Consider the following 17438-nt stretch of genomic DNA (forward strand, 5'->3'; position numbering starts at 1 on the left):
CTGTGAGGGTGGTGAGGCACTGAAACAGGTTGCACAGAGAAGCTGTGGATGCTCCATTCCTGGAAGTGTTCAAAGCCAGGTTGGATGGGGCTTTGGGCCACCTGGTCTAGTGGAAGGTGTCCCTGGCCATGGCAGGGGGTTGGAACCAGATGATCTTTAAGGTCACTTCCAACCCAAGACATTCTATGATTCTGGTAAGATTTTTTTATAGTAGCAGAAACACAGGCAAGGTTTAGATTTTACCTTTTTTTTTTTTTAGGTATCTTCTAAAGTTATATAATGACAGCTGTAAATTGGATTTTTTTTTCAGAAGGTTAAATATTAAGCTAGCTGCAAACAATTTCACTGAAAGAATCTGCAAATAATTTCAGTGAAAGAATTTTACTAAGAAAACTGAGACACAATTCCACATACTATTTCAAAAATTATTCAACAAAAGCTCCATATATAACATGTATTACACAGTTAAATTCATTTCAGCACATGCCTATTCCACACTCTCATGCACAGCAGAAAGAATTTATGCATCTGTAGTTGTGATCTCAAGACTGCATTCAAATGGAATAAGCTTTTTCAAATCAAGCTGGTCAAGATTTTAAATTATCCAATTATTTCACTTCGACTCCAAGTTAGAATAACTTGAAACTTCCACTTTAACCACACATTTAAATGCTTCTACCTGAATGGGACCAAAATTCTGAGCACCTTTTCAACCAAGCTTCTATGACTGAGCTTTTAAGTATGGGTTGTTTTTTTTCTAGGCTTACAAGCCTTGCTATAAAAAAGCCATTGTTCATATTTCACTGACCTTAGTCTTTGCCCAGGCAGTGGAGGGGCTGATGGGGGAGGTTGTCTACACACTCTACAATACATTATTGTGCTTATTTCAATATCACTCTGCTCCAGGGTGAACTATTTGGCTTTAAAATGTCACGGACTGGTATCGTAAGCGATAAAATCTTTAGAAAAATTTCAGCAAAACCTCAAATGATTTATAAAATCATTAGGCTCTCTTGGCAGCCACTCTTTCATAATGTGAAATTACACATTTTAAAGAGCTCATAATAAACTGGATAAAGAAACCCTAAAACCAGGAAGACTCCTGAGCTTGAAATACAGGCAAAGTTCATTACACAACTTCAAGTCTCCTGTTTCTAACACAAATTTAATATCTGTTTTACTGCTGTGCACTAGGAATTTTGAGATGACAATGCCTGTCTGCTTCTCTGCCTATTATTTCTAATCATGTACTTGCCCTTTTCCTGGATTCTCAGACTCAAACTCACACCAAATTGTCGTTTCATCCATTTTAAACTTGGCCTCATCCCCAGAGCCTGCCCACACTAAAACCAAAGTCTACCTATTGTGATGTAAGAATATAAATGTTAGATAAGGAGAAACAAAAATTAGGGTATTGGTATTTTTCACTGAAGACAGTAATTATTTGTCTAAAAACCTGAGTCATCTAAAAAGGTTACTTTTCATTAGGATAAAGAAGTGGCTGGTTTTTATAATGTGTACCCGTATAGATACATATCCACCAGCAGGAGCATGCCTTCACCGTGCATTCCACCAAGTGGGTTTTAATTGGACTGAATTTCTTCCAAAATTTCTTTTCACTCAAAGTTTCTCATCACTAGCTACAAAGAAAAAAGTATGCGAGAAGATAGGACAACAGCACATGCAGGAATGCTTTTGTGAAATGGTTCTCAAAAACTCAGTGCTATAATTTTACTCATTATCTCTAATGTTCTTGATAAATTGCTCCATGTACTTGCCATTTTTTCATATACATCTTTACAAAAGATGAAAACAGTGCTCCACTGCAAGAATATAATTATTATTAACTTAACTTTACACTAAAATGAGTTTCTCCTCTGTCTTAGGAAATTAAATACAAACAAATACCGATTGATTTGCAATTAAGCTACAGAGAAGCTCCCTATCCAACATATTCCCTACAGGAGATCACTAACATTCTCTTTTGAATTTTGAATTAGAAATAAACTAGAAAAATAAATTCATATTCCAAAGCAAAGCTTTGAAGTTATTTAATACTGTCTCTATATCCCATACTTCTAACTTTTGCTTTTCATGTGCAGAGGACTGCCCAACAGGGCCACCAAAGCTTCATATCAAGTAACATAAAGAAAGAAGTAATCATCTTTTCTTCACAAAGGGAAGACTGCTTACCTTACATTCACAGGTGTGTGTGGATGCCAGTGTGGCTGAGCAGGATGTATATTAGGATGATACTGGGGCTGCAAATGGAAACATTGAACCTGGTTAATGAAATCATATTAAAGCTCCCTATTAACTTTTAACTTTTATTTTCGTGGTGAACCCTATAAACTCTAGTGCTTCTGACCTTCTCCCATGTCATTGAGCACATAGTGAAGCCTCTTGGTGCCGAGCCTGCTCATTAGGACACTCTCATGGGACAATGCAAAGAAAATTGCTCTCCTGTTTGACAGGCAACCTGGCACATACAGTGCTTCTCATAGAAAGCCCATCAAAAAATGTCAACTTTGATCAAAGGTGGAGAGTAAGAAAGGTTATAAAAGCAGGCTTCAGGAGCTCTCCTGTCTTTGGTGACAGGACTTCCTTCTTATATCCACAAGATCTTGAAGAGAAACAGTAAAACAGAATCACTGGTGAGAGTTTTAATAAAAAGTCTTAAGACTAAGTTCTCATGCACATACAGAGTTTGGAAGCTTGCTTTTTCTCTCTATCTACTGACTGTCAGCAGCACAGATGAAAACCAGGTAATGTTTTCCCTGGAGTGTATAAAAAAAACCCCAACAAGCATTTGACCAGCAGGGAACTCTGTAAGTGTTGTGATGAGGGAGGTAATTGCAACTTGGAAATTGTCACGATCACCTGCTGTGAGAGGCTGTTTAGACAAAAGCTTGCTCGCAGAGCAGTCTCCTGGGGCCCATCACATTCACAGTCCCAAAGGCTTTAACTTGCACAGAAAGAAAAGGAAGGGAAAGAAGATGGCAAATGGAGTGTACTCAGCTTGCAGAGCATCCAAGAACACAGGGGAAAAAAGAGAAAACTCCTTAACCCCAATATGGTGCTGTTTATTTCTGACGCATCATAACATCTCACTCCAGAGTAAGGAAAGGGGAGCAAAACAGCTGTACAAACTATAAAGAGCAAAAATATTTACCATAAAATATGGAAATGACCACATTTTCCTCTGTAACTGGTATGCTCTTACCTGGTAGTTATGGAGTTCCGGAGTATTTTTAGCACTAAGAGAGAAAAAAATTTGCTTTTATGTAATCAATACATCTACATCACAATGTTTTTTAGTTCAGGGAAGTACTACAGAGAAGTAAAATTCATATTCTTAAGGACATCATTATTTTATTCAAGATATACACCATAGCAGTTAACATGGGAAAGAGTGGTGTAAAACTTGTTTTTTAAATCTAAGGCACAGAAACAAGAACAAATTATGCTTGATAACGTAGCATAAGAGTAGTTAGCAAAAAGGAAGTATGTTTTACTTTGGTCTGATTTCATATATAAAAATAATAAAAGAAATAGATTAAACAATAGAAGCAGACAGACCCTAAGAAGAATTTGGTGATGCATAATGAGACATGCCAAAGCAATTCACCCCACACCAGAGAATCTGTTTCTACAGCAGAAATCCTAAAGCAGACATTGTCTTCAGAATCCTTTTAGCCTGAAAACAGCAACTGAGAGGTAGAAAAAAGTTGGGCAGTCACTTACCACAGTTGTGCTGCTTTCACAGGATTGTTTGCTTAAAAAGAAATAAACACAAAACCTTAAAACAAGTGAAATATCAGCTATTTTGCAGTTCTTGTTTGCTAAAGTGAATCCTTATACAGACATATTTGCACACAAGTGTCTGAATTTCAAGTGCAGCCCTGTGCTTTCCAGTAATCCTGTGCAACATCATGAAGTATGAGGCAGACACAAATCTCCCTCTGGTCCTGCCAGAGTGAAAGCTCTTTAGAGATGACAGCAGACAAGCATATTCTTCCCAAATGCCACAACAGGACTTTTGGCAAAGTATGTTCTGCACAACCAGAACAATTTTTCCTCATCTTAATGGAGTACCATGCCAATACCATCAAGTCCACTGGAAATCAGAAACTACCCCTTGCAGAAATTTCACTATCTCACAGAAACCAGAGTATTCACAAAGCTGGCAATGGCCTGTGTCTTACTGCAGGGAATAATGGTAGCCAAAATAGGCCATCAGCTGGGAATCCTGGGAGGCACAGAGTAATCTTGGAGAATAAGTTCTTGGCCTCTGCTTTGGACAGGCTGGAAAGAATGGTGAAGGTGGCAGCTGAGTAACTGGGGGGTATCATCTCTTTTCCATGACTGTGTGTGTTTCAAGAGAACTGAAAAACTTCTCAGAGAGAAAGTGAACATCCAACTGACTGCTGAATGCAGGAAGTCAATGACACACTGCAGAAGTCTCAAAAGTGACAGAGCTAGGGGAGAATCCAACCCTTGTGGGTTGCATTTAGACACAGGGCTTAATGGCCAAAAGATGCATGAAAAGACAACCTACAGAGAGTTTTTGCATTAACTTAACAAACATGCTGTTGAGCTTTCTAGAAGACAATCACTTGGGTGTGAAAGAAGTTCTGATTGGCTGCAATGGACAGAGAACATAATTAAGCATAAGCCACACTTTCTCTCTTCTGCCTCTCTCTCACAGACATAAGTACAGAAGCACTGAGACTCAAGGCAAAACCTGCAGGTCTGTCAGATCCTGTTATGGCAAGAATTAAATTTAAAGAATTCTTGCATTTCAGTTAAACTCCTTCCATGTACTAAGGAAGGAATCAGGGGAAAGAGTTACAGCCTCTAGAAAGCATGCACGCTTCTCACCCTTTCTCCCCCCACTGTAAATGAGACAAAAATATCCCCATAATACCACAAGGGCTGCTCATGGAACTGTGGTTTATATTCTGGAAATGCAAACGAGTGCAAAGACATTCTAAGGGAATGTCATCTCACCCTACTGTGTACAGCAGCCTTGCTCCATACAGCAACTATACCTGCAGGCTCAAGTAATACAGAATTTGGAGAGAGTTATCCTGCAGTGCTCCTTCCTAGGAGAAACAAAAACCTCAAGCTTTTTCTACATGGAACAAAAAGCTCAAGTTTTTAAAGACAAATTACAAAACCACAAGGGAAATTAATTCCTTGTCATTCCATTTAAATTCAGCACATCTCAATTCCCCGGGCATGCTAGTAAATGTCAGAGTATGGACAGGTGAATAACATGTCATTACAGTCAGAAAAGCCACAACAACTGCAAAATGAGACTGCCCAATAACCCTAAAATTGTCTGGCTAGATAAGCAAGTCAGTGAGGCTTTTGGACACTGCTCCACCTCACATGACACAAGCAATTCTTCAAAAAAACATTACACGCTTTGCCTTAGTGGGTTTGTTGTAGTGCGTTTTTATATTTCGTAATACTCTAAAGTAGTTTTGTTTTGTATTCCCATATTTTTCCCAAATGGTTTATCCCAGACTGTACCCCCCTCCCTTTACCTGTGTTATCCCTTTCCCAGGATGAGATCATCCCCAAACCCCACCCTGGCTCTCTGTCAATCACTCAGCATCCCATCCCCTCCATCCAGAAGTTTCAGTCCAAGTCGTCGAGTGATCAGCCAGAGGTCAGGGGTCAGGCCCCCAAGTCTTGCCCCATATGCTGTCCTATATGTCCATCCCCCAGTAACCATCTCTTAGAGTTACTTATTGGTTGGTAAAATGTTATCTACTTTTGGTTTCCACCTCCCTTTAAATGCGACCTTGGCACATCTCCCGGGGCTCTCGGCAGGAGGCCCCCTGAGGTGCAGGAGCTCCTTTGGGATCCTAATAAAACCTTGGATTAACCCCTGCTCAGAGTCGGCCCTTTCTCTTCTACCGATGTCTCTGGTGTCTCTTGTGCTGCACAGGCGACCAGCCCAGGTGCCCTCAGCACCCTCGGGGCACAGAGAGTGTCTCCCTGCCAGCCCAGGTGCCCTCAGCACCCTCGGGGCACACACAGAGAGTGTCTGCCCCCAGCCCAGGTGCCCTCAGCACCCTCGGGGCACACACAGAGAGTGTCTCCCTCCCAGCCCAGGTGCCCTCAGCACCCTCGGGGCACACACAGACAGTGTCTCCCTGCTGTCGGCCGTGTTGGGGCTGCTCCCCCCGGTGTCTGCCGACTCGGGACTGGCCCAGGGTTCCTGAGAGGCTCGCAGAGAGACTGAGACATGGGTTTTCTGCAACTTTTCTTTCCTCCTCAATAGAGCAACAAAAGAAACCATAGGGACCTCCTCCACAGATGGGGGTGGAAGAATTAATTGTAGATAGAGATTAAAAACAGAAGAGGGAAACAACGAACTCTGGCAAAAATCCTCCATGCATCTTCTGAGTTTTCAGGTGATCTGACGTACTCTTCTTTTTATAATGTGGTACAGATGTAATGATTGTAATGTGTCATTTATAGGATTTAATGGGACACCTGCATGACCAGCTCAGTGCACAGATATCTAGAAACACTTACCCTTGTAAGTGGAATGCCTCCTAGAGGGGTATCTCTTGCTGGGCCTTCTTTCAAACGTGCTAGTTCTGCGTAACCTCGTCCCGTGTGTCGCTTGATATTCTGTCCTCCCACTTAAAACACAGAAACAAACAAAGTAAACTGCTGCCTTCTGCTGGAATCTATACCTGCTCCTTTGTACAAAGATAAATATATTGCTGTTACTTCACTAGATACCTGAATCTGAAGCGTGATCCCAGCCTTATGAAGTCGGATCTACTAGATTTACTATTTGCTGGGGCTCGCAATCTGAAGAAAGCGTGGTGCTCCACCGCACATTTCCACAAATGTTTGCACGTTTTGGCACTGTCTAACCGGAAAACAAATGTGTGCTCTTGCTCTCTGCCCTAAATGCAGAAACAAAAGCTTTGGAAGTTGGCATGCATGATATTAGTTATTGTCCTTGGTAGGAGAAACACAGCCTGGGCCAACAGTGTGCTGAGCCTCCCTTGTGTTCTTACCAGCCTGAGCACACACCACACTTTGTTGGATCAGGCTCAAGTAAGGGAAAGAAGTTACCTGTTCATCATCTTCTACAACCACGAGCGTTAGTTTGCTCTTTTTAAAGTCCATTTTTGTGATTTTAGGCCTAAAGACAAAAATCAAAAAGAACAGAATTAAAATAATATTAAAATAATTTTATTTCTACAACTATTTCACATTTGAGAGTGGTACTTCTAACCAGGCCAATCCACCTTGAGATTTAACCTTCAGATTTTAAACTTTGTAGATTCAATTATAAATTACAAAATACAGTCAAGATCCCATTGTGCAAAGGAGAAAGATTTCAGCATTTTAACAAAAAGGAATATAACACAAAAGCAGATTACCAAAAGAATAAGCCTATTTTGTTGGCTCCTTCAAAGATCAATATGCCTGTTGGTGTCAGTCCAAGAGCATACTCACAACCATCTCTTCCCTGCAAACAAGTACAGAATAAATAATCAATCTGCCATGAGCTGTGTACATTTTAATACAGTAGTATTGCAAAATCCATAGGTCTTAAACTAAACAATAAAGTTGCCATATTTTTTTAACATTGCAGAGCAGAAGAATGTGCAGCTGTACTGGGTGCAGAGTGGTATATTTTGGCAACGGGAGGCTGCAGGGTATCCTATGTGGGAGGAGGCCGTGTGCTGCTCAAAGAGGCTCTGAGATCCATGGCGATGGACCCACACCAACAATGCATCCACGGCAGCCCACACCGCACCTCACCTGTTCAAGTTCCTGACAGAGGAAGGAGACACAACAGGAAGGAACTGAGGGACACAGGAAAAGGCATAGGAAAGGGATGCGGTGGGAGCACAGAGAAGCACCCTTGGGAGGAGTGCTGCAGGTGGGAATGACCTGGGAGGGACCACGGCCCATGGGACAACCCAGACCATAACAAGGACAGTCCTCAGGGACTGACCCACACCAGGGCAGGGACCTCACACTGATAAAATAAAACATCACATGGATCTTACCTTAACTACATGCATATCTACACCATACATTTCTAGCCATTTAGCTTTGTTCAAGTAGCACAACTCAGCCTGCGCCGGGCTCTTTCCCCTATGAACATAAAATTCATACTTCATGGTAAAAAATTTGTATCCACTTTAAATGCTTTCAGATTCATTCCCCTAACCCTTTTCTTTGTGTCCTCAATCTTAATGACACTAAATTTTAGCTTATGTTTTTACCATCTTCCCTCCAAATGAAAATAAAACAGAGGACTGAAAATGCAAAAAGGTCTAAAATTGCCAATAAGGATGAAAGTTCCGGTAACAAAGCATCACCGAAATGTACCATATTTATTAACAAAAGACAGGAAAATGAGTCTGCTACCACTCTGAACACAAAATTGGTTTGAATGAAAGAAGGAGAGAAAGAGAGAGAAAAAGATTTATTTCTAACATAAACAGGAAAAAGACCCGTCTCCTTAAATTATTACAAAATGATCTAAAGAAAAACCATTAAACCTAAACTACTGCCTGCCATTTCTAGGGAATGAGAGGGCTCAAAGCCTTTTTACAATACTTCTGCACTGACAAACATAACCCCCACTTCTGTTGAAAGCCTGTTGAAAGGATTTGACTTTGGAAGAGAAGAAAACCTGTTGCTAGAGACCCCACTCCCACAAAGGTACTCTACCTGCACTCTTTCCATTTCTGAAAAATGTCAAATTCCATTGCTTCAGTCTGGTTTGGTGCAAACCTGAATTCAGACACGAGCTCTGGTGTGTGCTCAGGGTGCTCACACTCTCCCAACTCAGCTGAAATCAATCAATTGAGAAATTAAAAATATAAAGATCTTGGGATGACCAGAAATATTCAATTCCATTATCCCTACAAAGACAAGGATAGTTTGCATGTTCCTAAGCATGTTGCAGAATGCTTTAAATTAACATCCCATCCCCCCACTCCTGGCCCCAGTAAATTCAAGCCAGATTTCACAGCAGAAGTCAGATAAATGCATTTGCAGGAGCAGAGTAAGGTTGTGGTACAGAATTCTGACATTCAGGAATGTTATGACTGAACCAGCTCAACTAAAGCTGCTTCTCTGGATTTTAAAGCACTTATAGGAAATAAAATTTCTATTAAAAACAATCATTAATGCATCTTCTGTTTTAGAAGAGGTGACTTTGAAACTTCCTCTCATTGCATACTTTTCACTCCCTAACACTTCCCATTCTATTGCATGCTTTATTTGTACCGGTTCAGGACAAATTCAGGAGTTATGTGTCTATTCATGCCAAAACATGAAGGTAATACCTTGTCTCATTAAACCAGTGATAAAGCTGTGTGGTTTTTTAAATCACAGTGGTGGTGTAATATTCAGATTAATAATTTTAAGGAAACAAATGCTGAAACATTGACATAATTAAGGTGTCACTTTCTACTTATATGCTTAGGCTCTGGTGTTTTCTTTTCTAGGAGCAGAAGACTTTCCCACTCCACTGAGCTCAGCAGGAGATGCAAGTGCTGAGCATTTCAGTGACTGGCACTCTTAACTGCCTTGTGTCTGTGACAGCTTTGCTCCTGGAGCCTCTCAGCTGTACTCAGAGGCTGCAGCGTGGCTTCCTCAGGACTGTGTGGCAAGCACCAGTGGAAAATACACTCTTCAGCAATACCATGTGTCACCTGACACATGATGTGATTCCCAACCAGGCCTGTCAGTCAGTGCTTCTTAACTGTTTACTACTCCTACTACTACTACCAAAATAAAAACAAAAATGGAAAAGCATAGAGGGAAACTAAATCCCTTGAAGAAAACAGTTTTATTCCTTCAGGGAGCTTTTACACTTAACAGCTGCAAAAATTTCAGTCACAGCCAGACATCAAAAATACTTAACAGGATCCATCAGTAGATAGGAAGTTACATTCAAAATCCAATCTGTTGGCTGATAACACCTACTAGGTGGTTTTGAGAACCTGAGCTTTGCTGAAACATTTAGCAGTCCTGAGGATATTAAAGAGATTGAGTTCATTGGTCTTCATCTTTAATTACTGTCTCACACACATTTTTTTCTCTCAACAGTTATCTTCCATAGTGAGTTACAGTATTCTTATCTCTGTTAAAGAAAAGGATGTACAGATATCTCAGCTCCCTGGCTGTTTCATGAAAGCTGGAAGCCTATTTAACACAGATATTATACTGGTAGTAATTAAACTGTCCAGTCTCCAATACAGAAGAGGGAGCCACAGCAAACACATTAGCAAGGAGGACTTCAAAGGGAGAGAAAAAGGTAAGGATCTGAAGTTTGATGTGTTGCCAACCATCTAGGAAAAACATGGGAGATTTCTCTACTGTTTAACTGAGAGAGGAGGTGGGGAGCAAAGGCTGACTGTGCTGTAAGGAGGATGTATAGGGATGAGAAGAATCATGAGTTTGTAGGACAGAAGACACACAGAGAGGCTCAGCAGCACTCATATTTTGAAATGCAAGGACACAGCAGAAGACCCATCTCTTAATTTTTGTCTTCATTACATGCTTTGGCATGCCTCTTCTTGGTCCTTTTTTGAGGGGGGCAGTGAAAGGTGGGGCAGGTGTATAACACAAGCATATACATTATCTGTGTTCTTCAAAAAATAACCTGTGGGACATTTTCAAAAGGATATTTCCTAGAAAGTTTTTGAAAACTCCAAAAATATATTGATTTTTAAATATATAGCTGATTCTTCTTTACAGAGGGAAAAAAAGTCTGCAGTATTCCATGAGGATGTCTTATGATTAGAACTGAAAGTCTGTCATGTGAGAAAATGTTTTCCTTTTTAATTTAATTAGCAGCTTCAAAAGTATATCTGGTAAAATACTAAGACCATACAACACTAATGATGCAGTTAAAAACTAAGTGTAACAGTGAGAACTCAAGTTTGATGACAATATTTCCACAGATAAACCCTAAGTGAAGAATAATATTACCTATCTGCTTCGTATGTTACCCCATACTACAAACCAATGTTACTTGCTACAGATTTTCCTTCAAGGGACTGGCAACAAATCAACAAGTTATGCTTGAAAGATGATTTACAAAAAAAACCCCATAAAAACAAACCCTTGGAAATTGCTATTGGAAACCAAGAATTACTTGAACAGAAAACTCCCTTGATAAAAAAGAGACATATGAAATTTAAAGCTTATCTGTGAAAAGACTTTTCTTTCAGAGGGCTCAGACTACCAATGCCTAAATAGCAATTCGTAGCTTTTTCCTCACTCTTAGGAAAAGCACACTAAGGAGCAAGACTGCATTTTACAAAGAAAATGTAACCCACTGAGGAGGGAATAATCTAAATTTCTTTATACTTTTCTGCTTAATTATGTTTCCAATGTCAATAAAATGTAGCAAACTTGACATCAAAAATACTTATTATTATGTATGCCAGCACAGAGAATGAATGAGTTGCAATAATGAAATAATTTTGGACAAGCTTATTGCAATGATATCAAAATAGTGGAAAACTGAAAAAAAAAAAAAAAGACAGCAAAAGAGTATAAAACAATGTTCCCACAGACAGCAAGGGTATTAGCTTTGGTAGATAGCTGGACAAATCATAAACATGATGGACATAAACATGATGTATTGCATTTACACAGTAATCACAGGTGTCAGCTGCTACCCAAAATTTTGAGGCATTAACCTATTATTGTTTGCTTGGACCAGATGTGAGGCTACTGGAGTTTTTATCTGTGGAAACATAAGCAACAAATCAAATTTGGGCTCCACATTTCCTTCACCTCAAAAAGACAAAAGGAGTCTGCCTGCAGCAGCTGTCTGCACATCTGACAATCACAGTTGTGCCAACTGCTGCAGTAAAACAATCCACTGCCTTAAGATTTACACCTGTTGCTGCTTGGAACTGAATTCCCAGTTTTGCCTGTCAAGTTCATCCAGAACCACTGAGTTACTTCCACTGCTGTATTAAACTAAGCAACTCTGCCCAAGCTCTCTGTGTGCCATGGCCCAACCACCAGTGAAACAGGAAGAGAATTTTTCATTTCAATTAATGTTGCTGCTGATTTGCTTAGAATGGTCCAGCTCACTGCACTTTCTTTTAGAAAAAAATGAACGTGATTTAAGCTTCATTACAAAAATTTCCTCCCCATCTGCAAAACAAATTGCTTGAAATGGAACAAATATTTGTATTAACATGCTTGCAGCAACAAAAAACCACACTGTCCTACAATAACATAATGAAACCCAGTATACTGGAATTGCTTTTACATAGTGAAATCCTTGCTCCTGCCACTAAGAAGTGATCTTAGTTCTTACCCTCCCATGTAATTCTCTCCTCTCCTGTACCTGCCACTTCCTCCCTCCTGCCCTGTAACCATCTCTTGAGTCACCCACTGTGGAGGCTTCTTCTCCCAGGCACAGTTCAGGCAGCAGGAAGCCCAAATTCACAGGCACCCACCTCCCACAAACTGTGTGAAGGGCCAGCTGGCTCTTCAGCCTCAAGTGGTAACACTTGAGCATGCACCACAGATTCTCCCTCAGCAGGGAGCTATTTTGGGTTCTTCTTCCCTGATCAGCCCTGGGTTTCCATGAAACTTTTGTCCAGCCATGCTTTAAAGTCTCCCTCCCCATACCAGGTGTGCTGATATTGGCTAATGTAGACCAGAAGGTATGAATGGAGGCAAGTCAAGAAAGTGATCTCCCTAAAATTCTCCTCCTTGGGTAAAACAATGGCATTTCTATATGATCAGTAAGAATGCATTAGTAACAAAAGAAAAGAAACCAGTAAATGAGTTTTTCAATAAATAGGACAAACCACTTTCAAAAGATTGCATACCTTGAAGACACAGAGCTGCTAGTTCAACAGCAGTTTCGTACGGGCATTTCAGTCTAAAAAACAAAACAAAAACCAGAACTATAAAAATCACATCTCTTGGCAGTGAATTCCTCTTGCAATTAAACTAAAAAGAAGCCTGATACAAAAACTGGAAACATTAAACTTCCACAAACTACTCATGCTATGAAACATCTACAATTAATTGTTACTTGTATATCATTATTTCCTAAGTTGGTACATTCTGATTATCATTAAATATGATACACTTCACTATAAATCAAGATTGAACTAACAGAGAAAACACTAAATCAACTAAGGAACCATTTTTGCTTTAACACTGTATTTTAGAATATACGACTTTGAGGTTTTTTATTTCTGTAATTAAAAAAAAAAATAGTGCAAGCGTGAATGAATTTTGGTCACAGTAAGAGTATAAAAACACAAAGCATTTTTTCAGAGTTGACCTGAACAAAAAGTGTTGCACTTCAACTTTCTCATCCTCTATTTCACCCACCATACTGAAATTATGTGGCAAGCCCATGTTACATTTTCAAGTCATAACACCCAGGACAGTCTTCACTCTCTTTAAACACTTCCATCACCTCATCAATCGATCAAAATCTTTACCCATTCTGTTTGTCAGTAATATAGTCATGATACACACAAAGTCCTATATGTCTGTATTCTAAAGAAAAAAAAAATGCACTAGGAGATTAACTATTATACATTCTTTAAATTACAGCTGCAAGTGTAAAAAGGTACTTACTTCCCTGAAAGAATGTCTTGCCGGAGCTGTAATACAAACAGGTACCTGACAAATAAAAAATTCAGAAAGTCAAAAGTAATTACAGTGGCATCCTTCTAGTTCCACTGGCTGGAAGAATATTCCAATTCATTGAGTAGTAACAGCAATTTGAGTAACTTGCTCTTTACAAAAAAAGGGCCTTTGGGATCACACAGATACACCCTGCAAGCTTCAAAGTTCCCACGGCTTCCACTAAAATCAAAGAGAAGATTTTTTTGTCCACTGGTTGTGTTCAAGACATTGCCCAAAGTCTTGCTAAATGTTTAGGATGTGCTCTATCTGAGCATACACCACAGCAACCTAAATGTTACTAACACTGCAGTGTTCTCCTAAACTTGGGTCTCACCTAATTCAGGCAGGAATCGAACTACAGTATCTAGAAACAAACCACAGATAAAGGCATGTGGGCTTCAGGGCTGCCTTCTCAAACACAAATACAGAACATGGAAAAAGTCCAAATTGGGCAAAAGGAAAGTTTCATACCAAAATGTCACTTTAAAATAGCAGAGTTCTGAATAAAAGAATTCTGTAGACCTCACACATTTATTTAATATGCCAAGTAGGAATTTACAGCCTTCACACTGTTGTAGTATTTTAAGCTGCTGCTTTGCTAATCTTCAGTTGTAGGCATGCTTCACTGACACCACTCAGAGCTGGGCTCTGAGGCATGCACAAGTGCCCTGGGTCATGCAAGGGGTGTGTAGAGGACAGGAAGGCAGAGGCAGGCTCTTCACTGCTCTGGACACTGTGGGGTGAGGCTTGCAAAGATGAGTGACTCAAGAGAAGAAAGCATGAAGCACTCCTGAGATCCCAGTAAACGCAAACACAGACCTCTCTTGTCTTTACAAAGAATGATAGAAAGACAAAGTGGGGTTTTTTCATCACAGAGAATGTGGAGTGAATGTGGTGAAGGACAAACAGTTGAAACCAGAAAGGGAAAACAGAAATGAAAAGGAAGATTGAAATTTCTCATGATAACACTAGAGCAGAATCAGATTTATCCATGTTAGCTCTTTGATACATCTCGGATTCACATACTTGGCTAATACCTGACTGCCAATCAAATCTGGGTATTTGCATGTGTAGATTAAGGGTAGACAAGTATACATCCAGTTCTTATTGATAGTCTGGATCATGCACAATCCCATGAACTCTTCTCAACTTGCAAGAAGACTCTGGGCAGTTCACCTATCAGTTTTAGGGGGCTTGTGCAGTGCTGCAGCCCTATTCTGATGGGTATGGCTTATCCTTCTTCCTTATCTGTGCACAGGCTGGCAAACACTGGCATCTCAATTGTTGCTACTCCCAATCAGCAAGATAACTTAGAAAATTCTCCACAACACAAAGTACAGACATGTTCCTCTGTTGTTCTTCTAACTAAACTAACTAATCAAGACTCACAGAAGTGAAAGAAGATGTCTTCCAAAATGCACTGTATTTCAACTGTGTTTTTAAACAAAAAAAAGACAGAGCAGTTTTAATGCTTACCAATATTGTGTTAATTATGAGAATATGATGTTTTTAGCTTCACTAGAACTTGAAGTCTAATAGAAAGCAGATCTCCAGAAGGAATTTTGAACACCCCCTACCTGAAAAGTTCACAGTTACTGTTAAGGATGATTGCTACACGGAAAATATGATCCAACTAGCATAAAGACTCTTAAAAAAACCTCCAATAATTGAAAGAATTAAAAATTTAAGAACTATGAAATTCTTAAATTCAAAATTACTTTCCCCAACCAAAAAAAAAAAAAAAAAGGCAAAAAAAAGGCGCCCCAATTTTTCTTACACAGTTTCACAGTGGTCTTCTGTCAAGCTTAATTAAAAGAAATTGTTCACAACACTGAATATTTAGCTGACTAAAGTGTTTTTCTAATTAAAATAGTCTTCTGAAATGTCACCTTTCAGCAATAATTAGATCACAAGGCATCAGAGGTTAATACTTTCAGACAAAATGTCTTACTTGATCACAGCAATGATCCCATAGCTCAGAAACCCAATCTCACAGTGACTAGGATCATATGCTTCAGAGCACATAAGAAAGAAATCTTGTGGTAGACAGTAATGCCATAATTTGACCACAGGGGAAATGTAATACTTGTCAGACATGCACCCTGATGTATGAAGACTTACATCAATTTCCAGAAAACATATTATTCCTACTAATTTAACTCCATTTTCTCATTAGAGATGTCCATAAATCATCCAGATTTTTGGCTTGTCTTAATAATTTATACTTAGCTACATAAGTGGCAGGGATTTCTATAAGTTAATCATACATTCTATAGGAATATGCCCTTTTATTGAATTATCACTGTTGGACTAAATTGATAACCGATATTGAAGACCCTGTGTCTCTATCATGAGGTGTTGACAATTAGCCCTTTAATCTTGTCTCAGGCAGTCAAAAAACCCATGGTGGGCACATCAGACAGCAGGGAGACAGTAATCATCTGCCTGCAGGCACAAGTTTAGTGTAAACATCACATGCACACGAACTACAACAATCAACCATCTTTAAACACCTTAGGCTGATTAGGAGTACACTGATTATTGCCAAGCAAATTAGAAGACGCAGAAAGTGCCCTACGGTGAGAGGCAGAACAAAAGAAAAGATTAAGTAACATTAAGACAGATGAATACTATACAGGGAAGACACAAAGTAAGCAGATACAAAAGATAAGTAAACCCCAGCTGGTCCTTTCCCAGCTTTCAGAATATCCTCTAAACCAAGGTGCTATGGATCCAGCAAGGTACAGGTCCACAGAGAGAGCCCAGCAGATTGAAAATAGAGATTTCCAGATATTTGTAGAGTGACTTTATACAATGCAGGCTTTTTCTTCAGAGTACCACAGGGAAGCAGAAGTGATTCAATCAACTCTCACCCCAGAGCTCAAGCTGGCTATTCCCACAATTCTCTACCCTTGGTACCACTATTAAATCACGCCCAAGTCTCAGGGCAGGAGGAACAAAGCAGGGCACTGGCATTTTAGCAGGACATGATGGAAACCCCTCTCAGAGGATGGCAGCTATCAAAAGCAGGTGTCTCCCAGCTGCAGCTTTCCCCACCCAACTCTGCCCTTCTTTGCCAACTTCAAAGCACCAGAACGCAGCATCTCCAACACACAAACACGCTTGGAGAGGCCCATGGATGCTTTCTGCCAGCAAATAAAAAACAAGATGTTTCTCTGACTGTAGGAAAACACCTAAGGAGGCAGACAAAATGAGCACCCTAAATAAGAAAGCTCAAATCACCTGCTTGCAGTACCCCCACGTGCCTGAGGTGTCTCAAATCCCCCATCGGCCAGGCGCAGTTCCTACCTTGTGAACTCTTCGTGAAGGTTGTTGGGTTCTGACGAGTAGTACTTAATGCGAAAATGCAGCGTGTACGGAGGTCCAACTGCACATGCAGAGATTTTTGGGGGAAAAAAGGTTTATACTCATTGTAGTCCTGCTGAGGCAGAACAGTCGCCACACCACCCCACAACCCAAGAGACCCAAAATTAATTACAGTTTTCAGATTCATCAAAGAAAATATTTCATGTTTTTTTTAATTTAAAAATGCATGCAGTAAACAAAAAATAGAGATGATTACCATAATTTTTGATACTCATTAATTCAAGTTTATCAAGGCAATAGTCCATTTGTCAAACACATTTTTGTCCAAAGAGGGGTGCCTCACAGCATTTGTGAATGACAGCAATTTCCAGGATCACTCCCTGTTGCTGGGCCCAGGGGGAAATGGAAGGAAGAGGCAAGGAGGGGGTGAT

At 39.9% G+C, this 17438-nt stretch overlaps 1 protein-coding gene across 3 annotated transcripts in view; it reads right to left on the reverse strand.

Moving 5' to 3' along the window:
• The window catches only part of EPB41L4B (erythrocyte membrane protein band 4.1 like 4B), a 170138-nt gene that overhangs the window by 88412 nt on the left and 64288 nt on the right, over positions 1-17438 (reverse strand). For all 3 annotated transcript variants that reach the window (XM_066560253.1, XM_066560245.1, XM_066560263.1), the window contains exons 4-15: positions 16990-17068; positions 13630-13674; positions 12864-12916; positions 8725-8845; positions 8055-8142; positions 7419-7507; positions 7108-7177; positions 6766-6935; positions 6553-6662; positions 3745-3775; positions 3224-3257; positions 2194-2261 (exon numbers count right to left, since the gene is read on the reverse strand). In XM_066560253.1, coding sequence (XP_066416350.1) covers positions 2194-2261; positions 3224-3257; positions 3745-3775; positions 6553-6662; positions 6766-6935; positions 7108-7177; positions 7419-7507; positions 8055-8142; positions 8725-8845; positions 12864-12916; positions 13630-13674; positions 16990-17068 — 958 coding nt within the window. The remainder of the gene's footprint in view (positions 1-2193; positions 2262-3223; positions 3258-3744; positions 3776-6552; positions 6663-6765; positions 6936-7107; positions 7178-7418; positions 7508-8054; positions 8143-8724; positions 8846-12863; positions 12917-13629; positions 13675-16989; positions 17069-17438) is intronic.

This window comes from Molothrus aeneus, chromosome 1, assembly GCF_037042795.1.
Source record: "Molothrus aeneus isolate 106 chromosome 1, BPBGC_Maene_1.0, whole genome shotgun sequence".
Classification (NCBI taxonomy): domain Eukaryota; kingdom Metazoa; phylum Chordata; class Aves; order Passeriformes; family Icteridae; genus Molothrus; species Molothrus aeneus.